The sequence below is a fragment of the Ceratotherium simum genome, unplaced genomic scaffold (assembly GCF_057802395.1).
Source record: "Ceratotherium simum simum isolate JZ-2026a unplaced genomic scaffold, ASM5780239v1 HiC_scaffold_44, whole genome shotgun sequence".
In the NCBI taxonomy this organism is placed as follows: Eukaryota; Metazoa; Chordata; class Mammalia; order Perissodactyla; family Rhinocerotidae; genus Ceratotherium; species Ceratotherium simum.
Window position 1 is genome coordinate 708646 of NW_028261260.1, and position 13198 is coordinate 721843.

The 13198-nt window shown below is 41.0% G+C and overlaps 1 protein-coding gene and 1 pseudogene across 11 annotated transcripts in view; both read left to right on the forward strand.

Annotated features, from left to right (window-relative positions):
- LOC147911259 (ral guanine nucleotide dissociation stimulator-like) overlaps positions 1-13198 on the forward strand; it is a 56505-nt gene that overhangs the window by 34490 nt on the left and 8817 nt on the right. For 2 of the 10 annotated variants that reach the window (XR_015551268.1, XR_015551265.1), the window contains one exon: positions 11746-11883. The exons of 5 other annotated variants lie outside the window; for them this stretch is intronic. Coding sequence is in view for 1 of the 5 variants with exons in the window: in XM_087428206.1 (XP_087284332.1) it covers positions 11746-12020 (275 nt within the window). In the remaining 4 variants the exon portion in view is untranslated. Of the gene's footprint in view, positions 1-11745; positions 12349-13198 lie in introns of those variants that run through there. 3 more of the 10 variants (XR_015551276.1, XR_015551264.1, XM_087428206.1) reach the window with 3 other exon arrangements.
- LOC147911260 (methyl-CpG-binding domain protein 3-like 1) overlaps positions 1-13198 on the forward strand; it is a 49871-nt pseudogene that overhangs the window by 16868 nt on the left and 19805 nt on the right. The gene's annotated exons all lie outside the window — the stretch shown is intronic.

Here is a 13198-nt window from a genome sequence, read left to right on the forward strand (position 1 = left end):
TTTTTTTTTTTTTTTTGGCCAAGGAAGATTCACCCTGAGCTAATCTTCCTCTTTTTTCGTTTGAGGAAGATTGGCCCTGAGCTAACATCTGTGCCAATCTTCCTCTATTTTGTATCTGGGATGCTGCCACAGCATAGCTGACGAGTGGTGTAGGTCCACGCCTGGGATCCAAACCTGTGAACCCAGGCCACCAAAGCGGAGCGCACTGAACTCAACCACTAGGCCATGGGGCTGGCCCCTGGAACGCCCAGTCTTTTATAACCGAATCTCAGAAGTGACGTTCCATGCTTCTGCCACATTCTTTTCCTTAGAAGTGAGTCACTAAATCCCCCACCTTGAAAGGGAGGGGATTATACAGGGGTGTGAATAGCAGGAGGCAGGAATGAGAGGGGGATTATCTTAGAGCCTCCTCCCCCAACCATAATCAGTCTATGATGACTTATAGAGAGGAAGCAGATAGTTGTTCTCTCTTAATTCTTGTCTGCCGACCATCTACTTAGGAAATGACTTCCTCCTCATTCTCAGTCTGTGTGGTTCTGGGAGGCTGACTGCTCCCCCTCGCCCTGGCTCTTCAGGTTGGCAGCTGTGCTGTCCCTGGCCTGGCCAGTAATGATACTTCAACTTTCTGGCCACAGTGAGTGGTTCAGGGCTGGGCCATTCACTGTCCTTTTTCAGGAATTGACGTGGGTGCTGGGAAAAAAAGGGTCACAGGTGCTGTGCAACACAGAAAACTGGAATTTTTTCCACCTTCCATACCCATATGTAAGCCGCCTTTACTCCCTGTGAAAAAACTCTTAGAATGAAACCAACACAGAATAACAGAGAGCTGAGAGGTGGAGAGCGAGGGAGCCACACCAAGCTCTCGTGACATCTCCTGCCTCTCCACACCCAGCTATGCCTGAAGTCAGGCTTACCTCTTTTTCAGTTGGTTTTTTTTTTTTAATTTTTTGTTTATTGCAGTAACATTGGTTTATAACATTGTAAAAATTTCAGGTGTACATCATTGTACTTCTATTTCTGCATAGATTACATCATGTTCACCACCCAAATACTAATTACAACCCATCACCACACACATGTACCAAATTATCCCTTTCACCCTCCTCCATCCTCCCTTCCCCTCTGGTAACCACCAATCCAATCTCTGTCCCTATGTGTTTGTTTATTGTTGTTATTATCTACTACTTAATGAAGGAAATCATACGGTATTTGACCTTCTCCCTCTGACTTATTTCACTTTGCATTATACCCTCAATGTCCATCCACGATGTCACAAATGGCTGGATTTCATCATTTCTTATGGCTGAGTAGTATTCCATTGTGTACATATACCACAGCTTCTTTATCCATTCGTCCCTTGATGGGCACTTAGGTTGCTTCCAAGTCTTGGCTATTGTGAATAACGCTGCAATGAACACAGGGGTGCATGTACCTTTACAAATTGGTGTTTTCAAGTTCTTTGGATAAATACCCAGCAGTGGAATAGCTGGATCATATGGTAGTTCTATCCTTGATTTTTTGAGGAATCTCCATACTGTTTTCCATAGTGGCTGTACCAGTTTGCACTCCCACCAGCAGTGTATGAGAGTTCCCTTCTCTCCACATCCTCTCCAACACATGTTGTTTCCTGTCTTGTTAATTATAGCCATTCTGACGGGCGTCAGGTGATATCTCATTGTAGTTTTGATTTGCATTTCCCTGATAGTTAATGATTTTGAACATCTTTTCATGTGTCTGTTGGCCATCTGTATATCTTCTTTGGAGAAATGTCTGTTCAGGTCTTTTGCCCATTTTTAATTGGGTTGGTAGTTTTTTTGTTGGTAAGATGCATGAGTTCTTTATATATTTTGGAGATTAAGCCCTTATCAGAAGTATGGTTTGCAAATATCTTCTCTCAATTGTTAGGTTGTCTTTTCGTTTTGTTGATGGTTTCCTTTGCTGTGCAGAAGCTTTTTAGTTTGATGTAGTCCCATTTGTTTATTTTTTCTATTGTTTCTCTTGCCCGGTCAGACGTGGTGTTTGAGAAGATGTTGCTAAGACTGATGTCGAAGAGTGTACTGCCTATGTTTTCTTCTAGAACTTTCACAGTTTCAGGCCTTACATTCAAGTCTTTAATCCATTTGGAGTTAATTTTTGTATAGGGTGTAAGGTAAGGGTCTACTTTCATTTTTTTGCATATGGCTATCCAGTTTTCCCAACACCATTTGTTGAAGAGACTTTCTTTTCCCCATTGCATGTGCTTGGCTCCTTTGTCAAAGATTAGCTGTCCATAGATGTGTGGGTTTATTTCTGGGCTTTCGATTCTATTCCATTGATCTGTGTGTCTGTTTTTGTGCCAGTACCATGCTGTTTTGGTTACTACAGCTTTGTAGTATATTTTGAAATCAGGGAGTGTGATACCTCCAGCTTTGTTCTTTTTTCTTAGGATTCCTTTAGCTATTCGAGGTCTTTTGTTGTTCCATATAAATTTTAGGATTCTTTGTTCTATTTCTGTGAAAAATGTTGTTGGAACTTTGATAGGGATTGCATTGAATCTATAGATGGCTTTAGGAAGTATGGACATCTTAACTATGTTAATTCTTCCAGTCCAAGAGCACGGAATATCTTTCCATTTCTTTGTGTCTTCTTCAATTTCTTTCAGAAATGTTTTATAGTTTTCTGTGTACAGATCTTTCACCTCTTTGGTTAAGTTTATTCCTAGGTATTTTATTCTTTTTGTTGCAATTGTAAATGGGATGGTATTCTTAATTTCTCTTTCTGCTACTTCGTTGTTAGTGTACAGAAATGCAACTGATTTTTGTATGTTGATTTTGTATCCTGCAACTTTACCATACTCGTTTATTACTTCTAAAAGTTTTCTGGTGGATTCTTTGGGGTTTTCTATATATAAAATCATGTCATCTGCAAATAGTGACAGTTTCACTTCTTCCTTTCCAATTTGGATCCCTTTTATTTCTTTCTCTTGCCTGATTGCTCTGGCTAGGACTTCCAGTACTATGTTAAATAGGAGTGGTGACAGTGGGCATCCTTGTCTGGTTCCTGTTCTTAGAGGGATGGCTTTCAGTTTTTCACCATTGAGGATGATATTAGCTGTGGGTTTCTCATATATGGTCTTTATTATGTTGAGGTACTTTCCTTCTGTACCCATTTTATTCAGAGTTTTTATCATAAATGGATGCTGTATCTTGTCAAATGCTTTCTCTGCATCTATTGAGATGATCATGTGATTTTTATTCTTCATTTTATTAATGTGGTGTATTACGTTGATTGATTTGCGAATGTTAAACCATCCCTGCATCCCTGGAATAAATCCCACTTGATCATGGTGTATAATCTTTTTAACGTATTGTTGTATGCGATTTGCTAGTATTTTATTGAGGATTTTTGCATCGATGTTCATCAGTGATATTGGCCTGTAATTTTCTTTTTTTGTGTTGTCCTTGTCTGGTTTTGGTATCAGGGTAATATCAACTTCGTAGAATGAGTTAGGGAGCTTCCCCCCCTCCTCAATTTTTTGGAAGAGTTTGAGAAGGATGGGTATTAAGTCTTCTTTGAATGTTTGGTAGAATTCACCAGGGAAGCCGTCTGGTCCTGGACTTTTATTTTTGGGGAGGTTTGTGATTACTGTTTCGATCTCCTTACTGGTGATTGGTCTATTCAAATTCTCTACTTCTTCTTGATCTAGTTTTGGAAGGTTGTATGATTCTAAGAATTTATCCATTTCTTCCAGATTGTCGAATTGGTTGGCATATAGCTTTTCATAGTATTCTCTTATAATCTTTTGTATTTCTGAGGTGTCTGTTGTAACCTCTCCTCTTTCATTTCTGATTTTACTTATTTGTGCCTTCTCTTTTTTTCTTGGTGAGTCTAGCTAAAGGTTTGTCAATTTTGTTGATCTTTTCAAAGAACCAGCTCTTGGTTTTATTAATTTTTTCTATTGTTCTTTTGGTCTCTATTTCATTTATTTCTGCTCTGATTTTTATGATTTCCCTTCTTCTACTGATTTTGGGCTTTGTTTGTTCTTCTTTTTCCAGTTCCTTCAGGTGCATTGTTAGATTGTTTATTTGAGATTTTTCTTGTTTGTTGAGATAGGCCTGTATCGCTATAAACTTCCCTCTTAGAACTGCTTTTGCTGTATCCCATAAATTCTGGCATGTCGTATTTTCATTTTCATTTGTCTCCAGGTATTTTTTGATTTCTTCTTTGATTTCTTCGTTAACCCAGTCGTTGTTCAGTAGCATTTTGTTTAATCTCCACGTATTTGTGGCTTTTCTGATTTTCTTCCTATAGTTGATTTCTAGTTTCATACCATTGTGGTCAGAAAAGATGCTTGGTATTATTTCAATCTTCTTAAATTTATGGAGACTTGTTTTGTGGCCTAATATGTGATCAATCCTGGAGAATGTTCCATGTGCCTTTGAAAAGAACGTGTATTCTTCGATTTTTGGATGGAATGCTCTGTATATATCTACTAGGTACATCTGTTGTAGTGTGTTGTTTAAGGCCAATGTTTCCTTATTGATCTTCTGTTTGGATGATCTATCCGTTGGTGTAAGTGGAGTGTTAAAGTCCCCTACTATTATTGTGTTACTGTCTATTTCTGTTTTTATGTCTGTTAATAATTGCTTTATATATTTAGGTGCACCTACATTGGGTGCGTAGATATTTACAAGTGTTATATCCTCTTGTTGGATTGTTCCCTTGATCATTATGTAATGCCCTTCTTTGTCTCTTTTTACAGTTTTTGTTTTAAAGTCTATTTTGTCTGATATGAGTACTGCTACCCCAGCTTTCTTTTCATTGCCATTTGCGTGGAGTATCTTTTTCCATCCCTTCACTTTCAGTTTGTGAGTGTCTTTAGGTCTGAAGTGTGTCTCTTGTATGCAGCATATATATGGGTCTTGTTTTTTTATCCAGTCAGTCACCCTATGCCTTTTAATTGGAGCATTTAGTCCATTGACGTTTAAAGTAGCTATTGATAAGTATGTACTTACTGCCATTTTTTAACTTTTTTTTTTTTTCCTCAGTGTTTTAGTAGTCCTTCTCTGTTCCTTTCTTCTTCTATACAGAATTGATGGTCACTTTAGTTTGACCTCTGTCTGAACTGTACTCTTTGTCTGAAAGCTGTACTCTTTAACTCCCCTCCTCCCTCATGTTTTTGATATCATATCTAACCTCTTTGTTGTGCATTTCTATCCATTACGTTCTATTCATGGAAATAGATAATTTTTCCTATTTGTGGTCTTTTCTTTTCTTTTCCCCTTAAATCAGTCCCTTTAACATTTCTTGTAGCACTGGTTTCTTGGTGACAAACTCCTTTAATGTTTGCTTATCTGGGAAAATTTTGATCTCTCCTTCCATTTTGAATGATAACCTTGCTGGGTAGAGTATTCTTGGCTGTAAGTTTTTTCCTTTTAGCACTTTAAATATATCGTGCCATTCTCTTCTAGCCTGTAAGGTTTCTGCAGAGAAGTCAGCTGATAGCCTTATGGGGTTTCCTTAGTAAGTAACTTGACATTCTCTTGCAGCTTTTAGGATTCTCTCTTTATCTTTAATTCTGGACATTTTGATTATGATGTGTCTTGGTGTGGGCCTCTTTGGGTTTATCTTGTTTGGGGCTCTCTGTGCTTCCTGTACCTGGATGTCTGTTTCCTTCCTTAGGTTAGGGAAGTTTTCATCTATTATTTCTTGAAATAGATTCTCTGCCCCCTTGTCTCGCTCTTCTCCTTCCGGGACACCTATAACACGGATGTTAGTGCGCTTGATGTTGTCCCAGAGGTCCCTTAGACTGTCCTCAGTCTTTTTAATTCTTTTCTCTTTTACCTGTTCACCTCGGGTAATTTCTTCTAGTCTTTCATCCAGCTCACAGATCCGTTCTTCTGTATCCTCTACTCTGCTTTTGAGTCCCTCTAATGACTTTTTCATTTCCAGTATTGTATTCTTCATTTCTGATTGGTTCTTTTTTATATCTTCCATTTCTTTGTTGACATTCTCACTGAGTTCATCTATTCTTCTCCCCAGATCAGTGAGCATCCTTAACACTCTTAGTTTGAACTCTCTGTCAGGTAGGTTGCTCATTTCTGTTTCACTTAGTTCCTTTTCTGGGGTTTTGTCCTGTTCCCTTACTTGGAATGTATTCTTTTGCCTCTTCATTCTGCCTCTTTCCCTGTGCTTGTGTCTACGTATTAGGTAGGTCAGCTACGTCTCCTGCTCTTGGATAGGTGACTTTATGTAACTGATGGCTTAGGAGGCTTCCAGTGTGCTTCCCTCAGTTCTCAAAGTTCCAGGGGTGACCCCTATGTGGGCTACGTGTATCCTTCTGTTGTGGCCTGTTTGCTCTCCCTGTAGGCGCCCAGGGAGGCTGAGTTATGCTCCTGGCCAGCTGTTGTAATGCTCAGCTGCTTGTAGTTGTTGTGGGCCCTTCAGTCTCTTTATCAGGTGTGGGGATCCCCAGCACAGTTGGCTGCAAGTTCTAATACCACATTTGTGTTGCAGTATTTCTTTTAAGTGAGTAGGCCCCCACCGTGGCAGGTTGTTAGGCTCAGGGCCTTACAATTGCTGTAAGCCTCTAGCCTATTAGGTCTCTTGTCAGCTCTCTGAGGATTGCAGCTGGGTGGGGCTGGCCTCAGGCACAGGAGCACCCAATTGTATCAGGTTTTGGAAGGTGGAGCAAACCTCCTATGTGGGTCTTTGAGAAGTACAAGTCTTCTGCGGCTGAGAAGCCCTGCCGCCCACAGGTCCACACACACAGTCAACACAGTCCTGCCCCATTTGAGTGCCCCGACCTCCCCAAGCAGACCCAGTCTCCACGGCGGGAGCCCCACACACTCTGCCACCACCCCACACCCTCCACCCGCTCCTTGTGCCCACCCTGCCCTGCTCAAGTCGGCTCAGTTGCCAGGCTGCAGAGAATCCAGTCACCAATCTATGCAGGCCCACAAGTTGCCTGAGGGCTTGTTGTTGGGTGGGGCCAGTCTCTAGGGTGGGCTGCCTGCCCTGGCTGAGCTGGATTAAATCGGTGCTCTAGTGGGTGGGGCAGACCCTGGGCTAGCAGGCCTCAGGGAGAACTCCAATGGTGTCTGTGTCAGCACGCCCACACCAGGCCACAACAATGGCCGCTGCCAATGTCCCAGTCCCTGGAGAGGTCTCACCCCTCACCGAGATGCACTCAGGGCCTATTAGGTGAGTCTCTTGTCACCAAAGCACTGTACACCTTTCTTTCTGGTGATTTTAGGGTGCTTCCTGAAATGGGTGAGTTTGCGCGTGGGCCCTTTAAGAGCCAGTTTTAGTTTCTTTGTGAACCGGGTTTTCTGGGGGTGCTCCCCAGTGTTTTAGTAGCAGGCACAGTCAGATATTATGCCGCTGGTGTCGATTGTGCTGGGTCCACAAAATGCCCACAGCGGGGGCGCTCCCCGGCTCAGGACCCTGCGCCTCCAGGGAGGGCTGCGTACCTGTGAGCTGCTCCCGGTGGCCGTGAAGCTGGCGGCTTGTGAAGGCGCCGTTTTTCCTCTCCAGAAGGGAGTCTCTGCCTCTTCCACCTCAGTTAGGATTGTCCGTTGTTGCAGGAGTTCCTCTTATCCAGTTTTCAGCTCTGTCTCAGGGGTAATTTTTCCACGAGTAGTTGTAAATTGGCTGTGTCCACGGGAGGAGGTGAGTTCCGAGTCTGCTTACGCCGCCATCTTGATTCCTCTCCTTCAGTTGGTTTTGAATTGGGTTTTTGTCCCTTGCAACGAAAAATGGTCCTGATGTATAGAGATATTATGGATGCAGCCCCAAATATTCTAGCTTCCCTTAACAGAGCTAGCATATCAGTGCCTTTTAGGAATTATCTAAATATTTTGAGTATATTTACATTTTGCAACCTTAGCTTAACTCTTAGAAAACTAAGCTCCATGTGTTTCCTGTTCTGTGAGCTACATCCTTTTATTCACCTTTAATTTACTTTTCTCAAGATTCAGGAATATCTTCTTGTTCCATTTAAGCTCTCTCACAGCAGGGAGAAACCCCTTCTCAATTATTTTCTCTCCAACTTGTAGCACAATATCTGGCCACATAGTAGATCCTCAATAACTGTGTAATGAATGAATGAGTAAAGAAACTACTAAGTATACTTGAGATTATTTTTCCCTAAGTTCAATATTTTATTTTTGCCCCTATAAAGAACAATTCAATATTTTCTGCCTTCTCACATAGCCTCATACTAACATCAATTTATTCCCATATCCTTGGGCTTTTCATTGTGCCTTCCCTCCTGCAAATAAGTCATAAAAATACTAAACAAAGGTAGTCATAGGGGAATGCCCGTGTTCACGCTTCTTCCTCCAAGAAGTGCCCTTCTATCCTAAACCATTGTTTCTTGTCTCTAAGCAACTTCCCTGTGCATTGCACCAGTCTCCATCATACCAGGATAACTCCATTTTTAAAATGGCCTTTTGTGTGGAACTTTGTGAAAGGCTTTTTGGAAATCTAAATAGACACCATTGATGGGCTTTTGTCCATATGCATATATGCTCCCAAAAGAGCTTTCATAGATTGATGAGGTCTGACTTCCTCTTATGGAAACCATACGCTCTCCTCCAGCTCCTTCCTTGCCTCCCCCAATCCTACTGGCATGCAATTGTTTTTCTGGGGAGAAGGGCTCAGCTCTTCTCTGTGGATCTGCTTTGATCGGATCCTTGTCAGGTATTGTAAATAATGTAGGGTTAAGATTGCCAACGTCAAACTATCCTAAAGAGATGAATAACTATGGTTATCTTAGCACGTTGAGATGAGAAACGGAAATATAAACTCAAGTATGGTAAATATGGGCAGAAAAAAGGAAGTAAGGTTAGAAATATAGGAAGTTGGTGGTTGCCAATCAAAGCTTAGGAATGTCTTAGGTCCTTTAGGAATTTGACAATATTATCAATTTCCCTTTTCTTTAGATTCTGCCTTCTTTTGATTTCCTCAACTTTATGCTCTCATCCTACCTTGATAAATGTTCCTTCTCAGTCTTTCTCTGGATACACTTTTTGCCTCTTTAATGTGGTTGTTTTCCAGGTCCCATCCTTGGCTTTATTTTTGTTTCCCTCTATATCTTCTCCATTGTCAATTTCATATACTCCTACAGATTTAGGGAGTCTATTTATTCTATACATGGATAGAATAAAAATGTAAATTTGGGGTGCATACTTGTTCTCTGAACTTCAGAGAGGTCTATTCACCTGCCTATTGGACATTTCCATGTTGATATCCCATAAACACTCACATAATGAGTCCAAAATCAAATGCATCACCTCTATATAATTTAAGGCCTTTTTCATTATATATGACAAAAAACCATATTTCATGGAATCTAAGAAGAAGCTGAACAGGACAGGGGTACAATTAAGCTCAGAAGCAACTGGAACCAGGACGTGGAAAACTCCATGATTTCTCCCTCCATATCACACCTCTACTTTCCTCTATATGTCTGTTTCTTTCCTCCCATTGTTATAGACTAACTTCTTCTGCTTCTCAGTCTACCTGGTGGGAAACAATGAAGATTTCTGTGTTCCTGCTTCAGTCACACAGAGTGACACTGGCTTGATTCTCTCTGGGTCCTAAATTCACAGTCCCAAGGAAGAAAGTCACGGGCCCAGCCATGGTCAAGGTGTCCACCTATAAATCAATCAGCTTTGGCCTCAGGTACAGGGTTACAGTGTAAGCAACTTGAAGTCCCATAGCTCACTGACGCTCTGCTCATTTTGCTTTAAACTTTTGTTCTCTGTGTGTTTCATTTTGGATAGTTTCTATTGCTACACATTCAACTTTACTATTCTTTTCTTCTATTGTGTCTAATTTGCTGTTAATCCCATCCAGTATATTTTTCACCATAGATATTGTATTTTTCATGTCCACAAGTTCAGTTTATTAATGTCTTCCATTTCTCTACTTAATATGCTCAATCTGTCCTTTAGATTCTTAAAGAAATGGAATATAGTTATAATAACTGTTTAATGTCTTTATCTACTAATTCTATCTTTGTCTAATTTAATGTCTGTGTCATTTCTGGGTTTGTTTCTATTGACTGATTTTTCTTCTCATTATTCATTGTATTTTCCTGCGTGTTTGCACACCTTGTCATTTTTCACTGGATACCAGACATTGTGAATTTTACCTTCTTAGGTGCTGGATATTTTTCTATTCCTATAAATATTTTCTTGAGCTTTATTCTGGGAAGCAGTTAAAAAAACTTGGAAACAGTGTCATCTTTTTGAAGCTTCTTTTAAGCTTTGATAGGCAGGATGAGAGTGGCCTTTATTCTAGAGCTAATTTTGACACACTACTGAAGCAATGTTCTTTAAATACTCTATCTGATGCCCTGTGAATTACCAGGTTTTTCATTCAAGGTCTATTCCCTCTGCTCCTATCCAACGGTTCTTTCTTGAGCCTCGGGTAACTCCCCCACCCTCAGATGATCAGTACTCCCCTGAAGACTCTGGGGGCCTCTGTGGGTCTCTGGAGCTCTCTACCTGTGCAGCGCTCCCCTCCCTGCTTCTCTTCCTGAGAACTGAAGATGCCATGGCCTCCCCGGACACTCAGGCTCCACATGGGCTCCCACTCTCTAAGCTGCACCCTGGAGACTCTCTCCAGGCAGTGAGCTAGGATGACCACAGGGCTCCCCTCATTGGTTTCCCCTCTCTCAGGGGTCACTGTCCTCACTGCCTGGTGTGCAGGGTCTGAAAACAAGAGTTTTCTACATTGTGCCTGTTTTTTAAGTTGTTTCTGATGGGAGGGTAAACCCAGTCCATGTTACTCCATCTTGGCCAGAAGTGGAAGTACAATTCAATCTTTTGGAACTACTTGCCGTTTTCTTGTGTGTGTGTGTGTGTGTGAGGAAGATTAGCCCTGAGGTAACATCCGATGCTAATCTTCCTCTTTTTTTGCTGAGGAAGATTGGCCCTGGGCTAACATCGGTGCCCATCTTCCTCTACTTTATATGGGACGCCGCCACAGCATGGCTTTACAAGTGGTGCATCGGTGCGTGCCTGGGATCCGAACCTGTGAACCCCGCGCCACCGAAATAGAGTGTGCTCACTTAACCACTACGCCACCGGCCAGCCCCTATTTGCAGATTTTTAAAACTCTGGGCTCTTGCATGTCTCTGTGCTTTTATGTCAGTTCGAAACTTCCTTCCTTTCTACCCTGTCTGTCTGGCAAGGCTCGGTTCCAGCATCATCTCCTCCCAAACCTTCCCAGCACCCCCATGCCCCCAGCATCCCTCCTCTGTGCTCCATGGCATCATACACACACCATATGGGCTGGTGCCCATCACTGAACTCTAAGCCCTGTGTGCACAGGTCATAGCTTATTCATCATTCTAGCTTCAAACTTAGCACAGATGAAACACAGCGGGTATTCAACATATGCTTGGTGAAACAAATGGAAACATTGCACATAATCACACTGCAGCAGAGAACAATCTTCACTGTTGATTTCAGAGTATTTTACAAGCTGTTAACCTGCAAACACTGGCTGTAACTTAAACACTTCTATATTCTGAAGTTCTGATATTGCATTTCTTTGAATCAAGTATGTCATTAGCAGAATTCTCAGCCATTAGATGTGGTGGTTTAGTTAGAAGTGTGTCTGTCTGTAGCCTTCCTTTGAGGACGGTGGCAGACTGTTTGGCACAAGTCTGTGCATTTGGTTTGGTTGCTTATGTTGAGCATGAAATCTTGTCAGTGTGTCACAGATTTTGAAAAAGAGCTTGTGTCTTTACAGCTCACGCTGAGAAGAATGTAACTGTAAACTGCCAAGGAAATACTCTCATCCCTTCCCGACCCAAGACAAAGTCACACCACCGTCTCCAGCGTGCGTTATATCCTGTGTATGCTCGATGGCCCGCTCAGTGGAAACATGCTCAACTTCGACAGGAGCTGTGTCAAGAGTTAGATCTCTGCGATTCCATCCCAGGTCCTTCGTGGACTGCACATGTTCTCGTGTGCCCAAATGTGCCCCACCCCCTCCAGATCTCCAGAACACTTTGTGTAGTTTGAGCTTAAACCTACCTGAGGACTCAGTGCTTTCTTTTTGACCTAAATAATTAACTTTATAAAAAACTGACATAAATAGGACACGTTAACTGGAAAAGAAACAAAATATGTGTGTGTATGAGCAAGTAAATAATAAAAATCCCTTACAATCACACCACTGAGAGTGTATTATGTCACATATTATACACGAAGCGTATAATACGTATCTTACATTGTACCTGCTATTTTGTAAATTGTAATCTGCTTTTCTCCCCTCGTATTTTTCCAAGTTAGTATCTTTTCTAAATCCCCAAAGTAGGAAAATTTAAAATAAAATCTTTCACAAACTTTACTTTTTGTTATGTTCTCCCTCTTTTTCTCTCTGGAGTATCTGCATTTTAATACAAAACTCTTGAAGACATAATGCCTACCCAAAGGAATTATTCTCAAGTGCTGCAATTTCAGGCATAATGGGGAGAAATATTTTGAGTGCTTTTACGTCGCTATACTCATTTCATTCCTGCATAAAGTTAGCTCTGCCAGATTATGCAGAACACTAACTGTGTCACTAAACAGGAAGAGTAGGACTAGAAGAGACCATTTTAAAAATTCCAAATGTCATTTTCACTATGTCCTAAGAGACAGCTACTTTTAGTAAGAGCAATGGTATCTGTGAAACTTTACTCCCTAAAGGACAGAAGAAAAGAAAAATCAGTGGTTTGACATTGCCAACACTTTCCATCAACTTACTCAAGCCAACAATGACCAGTTTCATTGATTCCATTTATTTTCATTTAATTTACTTTTATATTTCTATCTTGAGTTGAGAAAGTCAACAGCCAATTTCCTTTCTTCTTTTTTGGGAAAATATCATACTGTGAAATAGTCTAATCTAGGCTGATACAAAACTTAATGTTCAGGTCCCTTTAGAAGGATATACTAAGATTCATGCTGGCGGGAATGGTGTCTACCTCTAGTGTCTAGCATGGTGCCTGGCAAAGAAGAAGTGCTCAATACACATTTATAGAATCTTATCAAGTGACAATTGTTTGGAAGTGATCAATTATAACTGAATGATAAAGAATAAACATTTGCATTTGATAACAAAGTACCATCTAAAAATTAATTTCTTTTTGTATCCCTATGTTTTAGAATGACATTGATACACATACACACACACAGACACACACACACACCAGGGT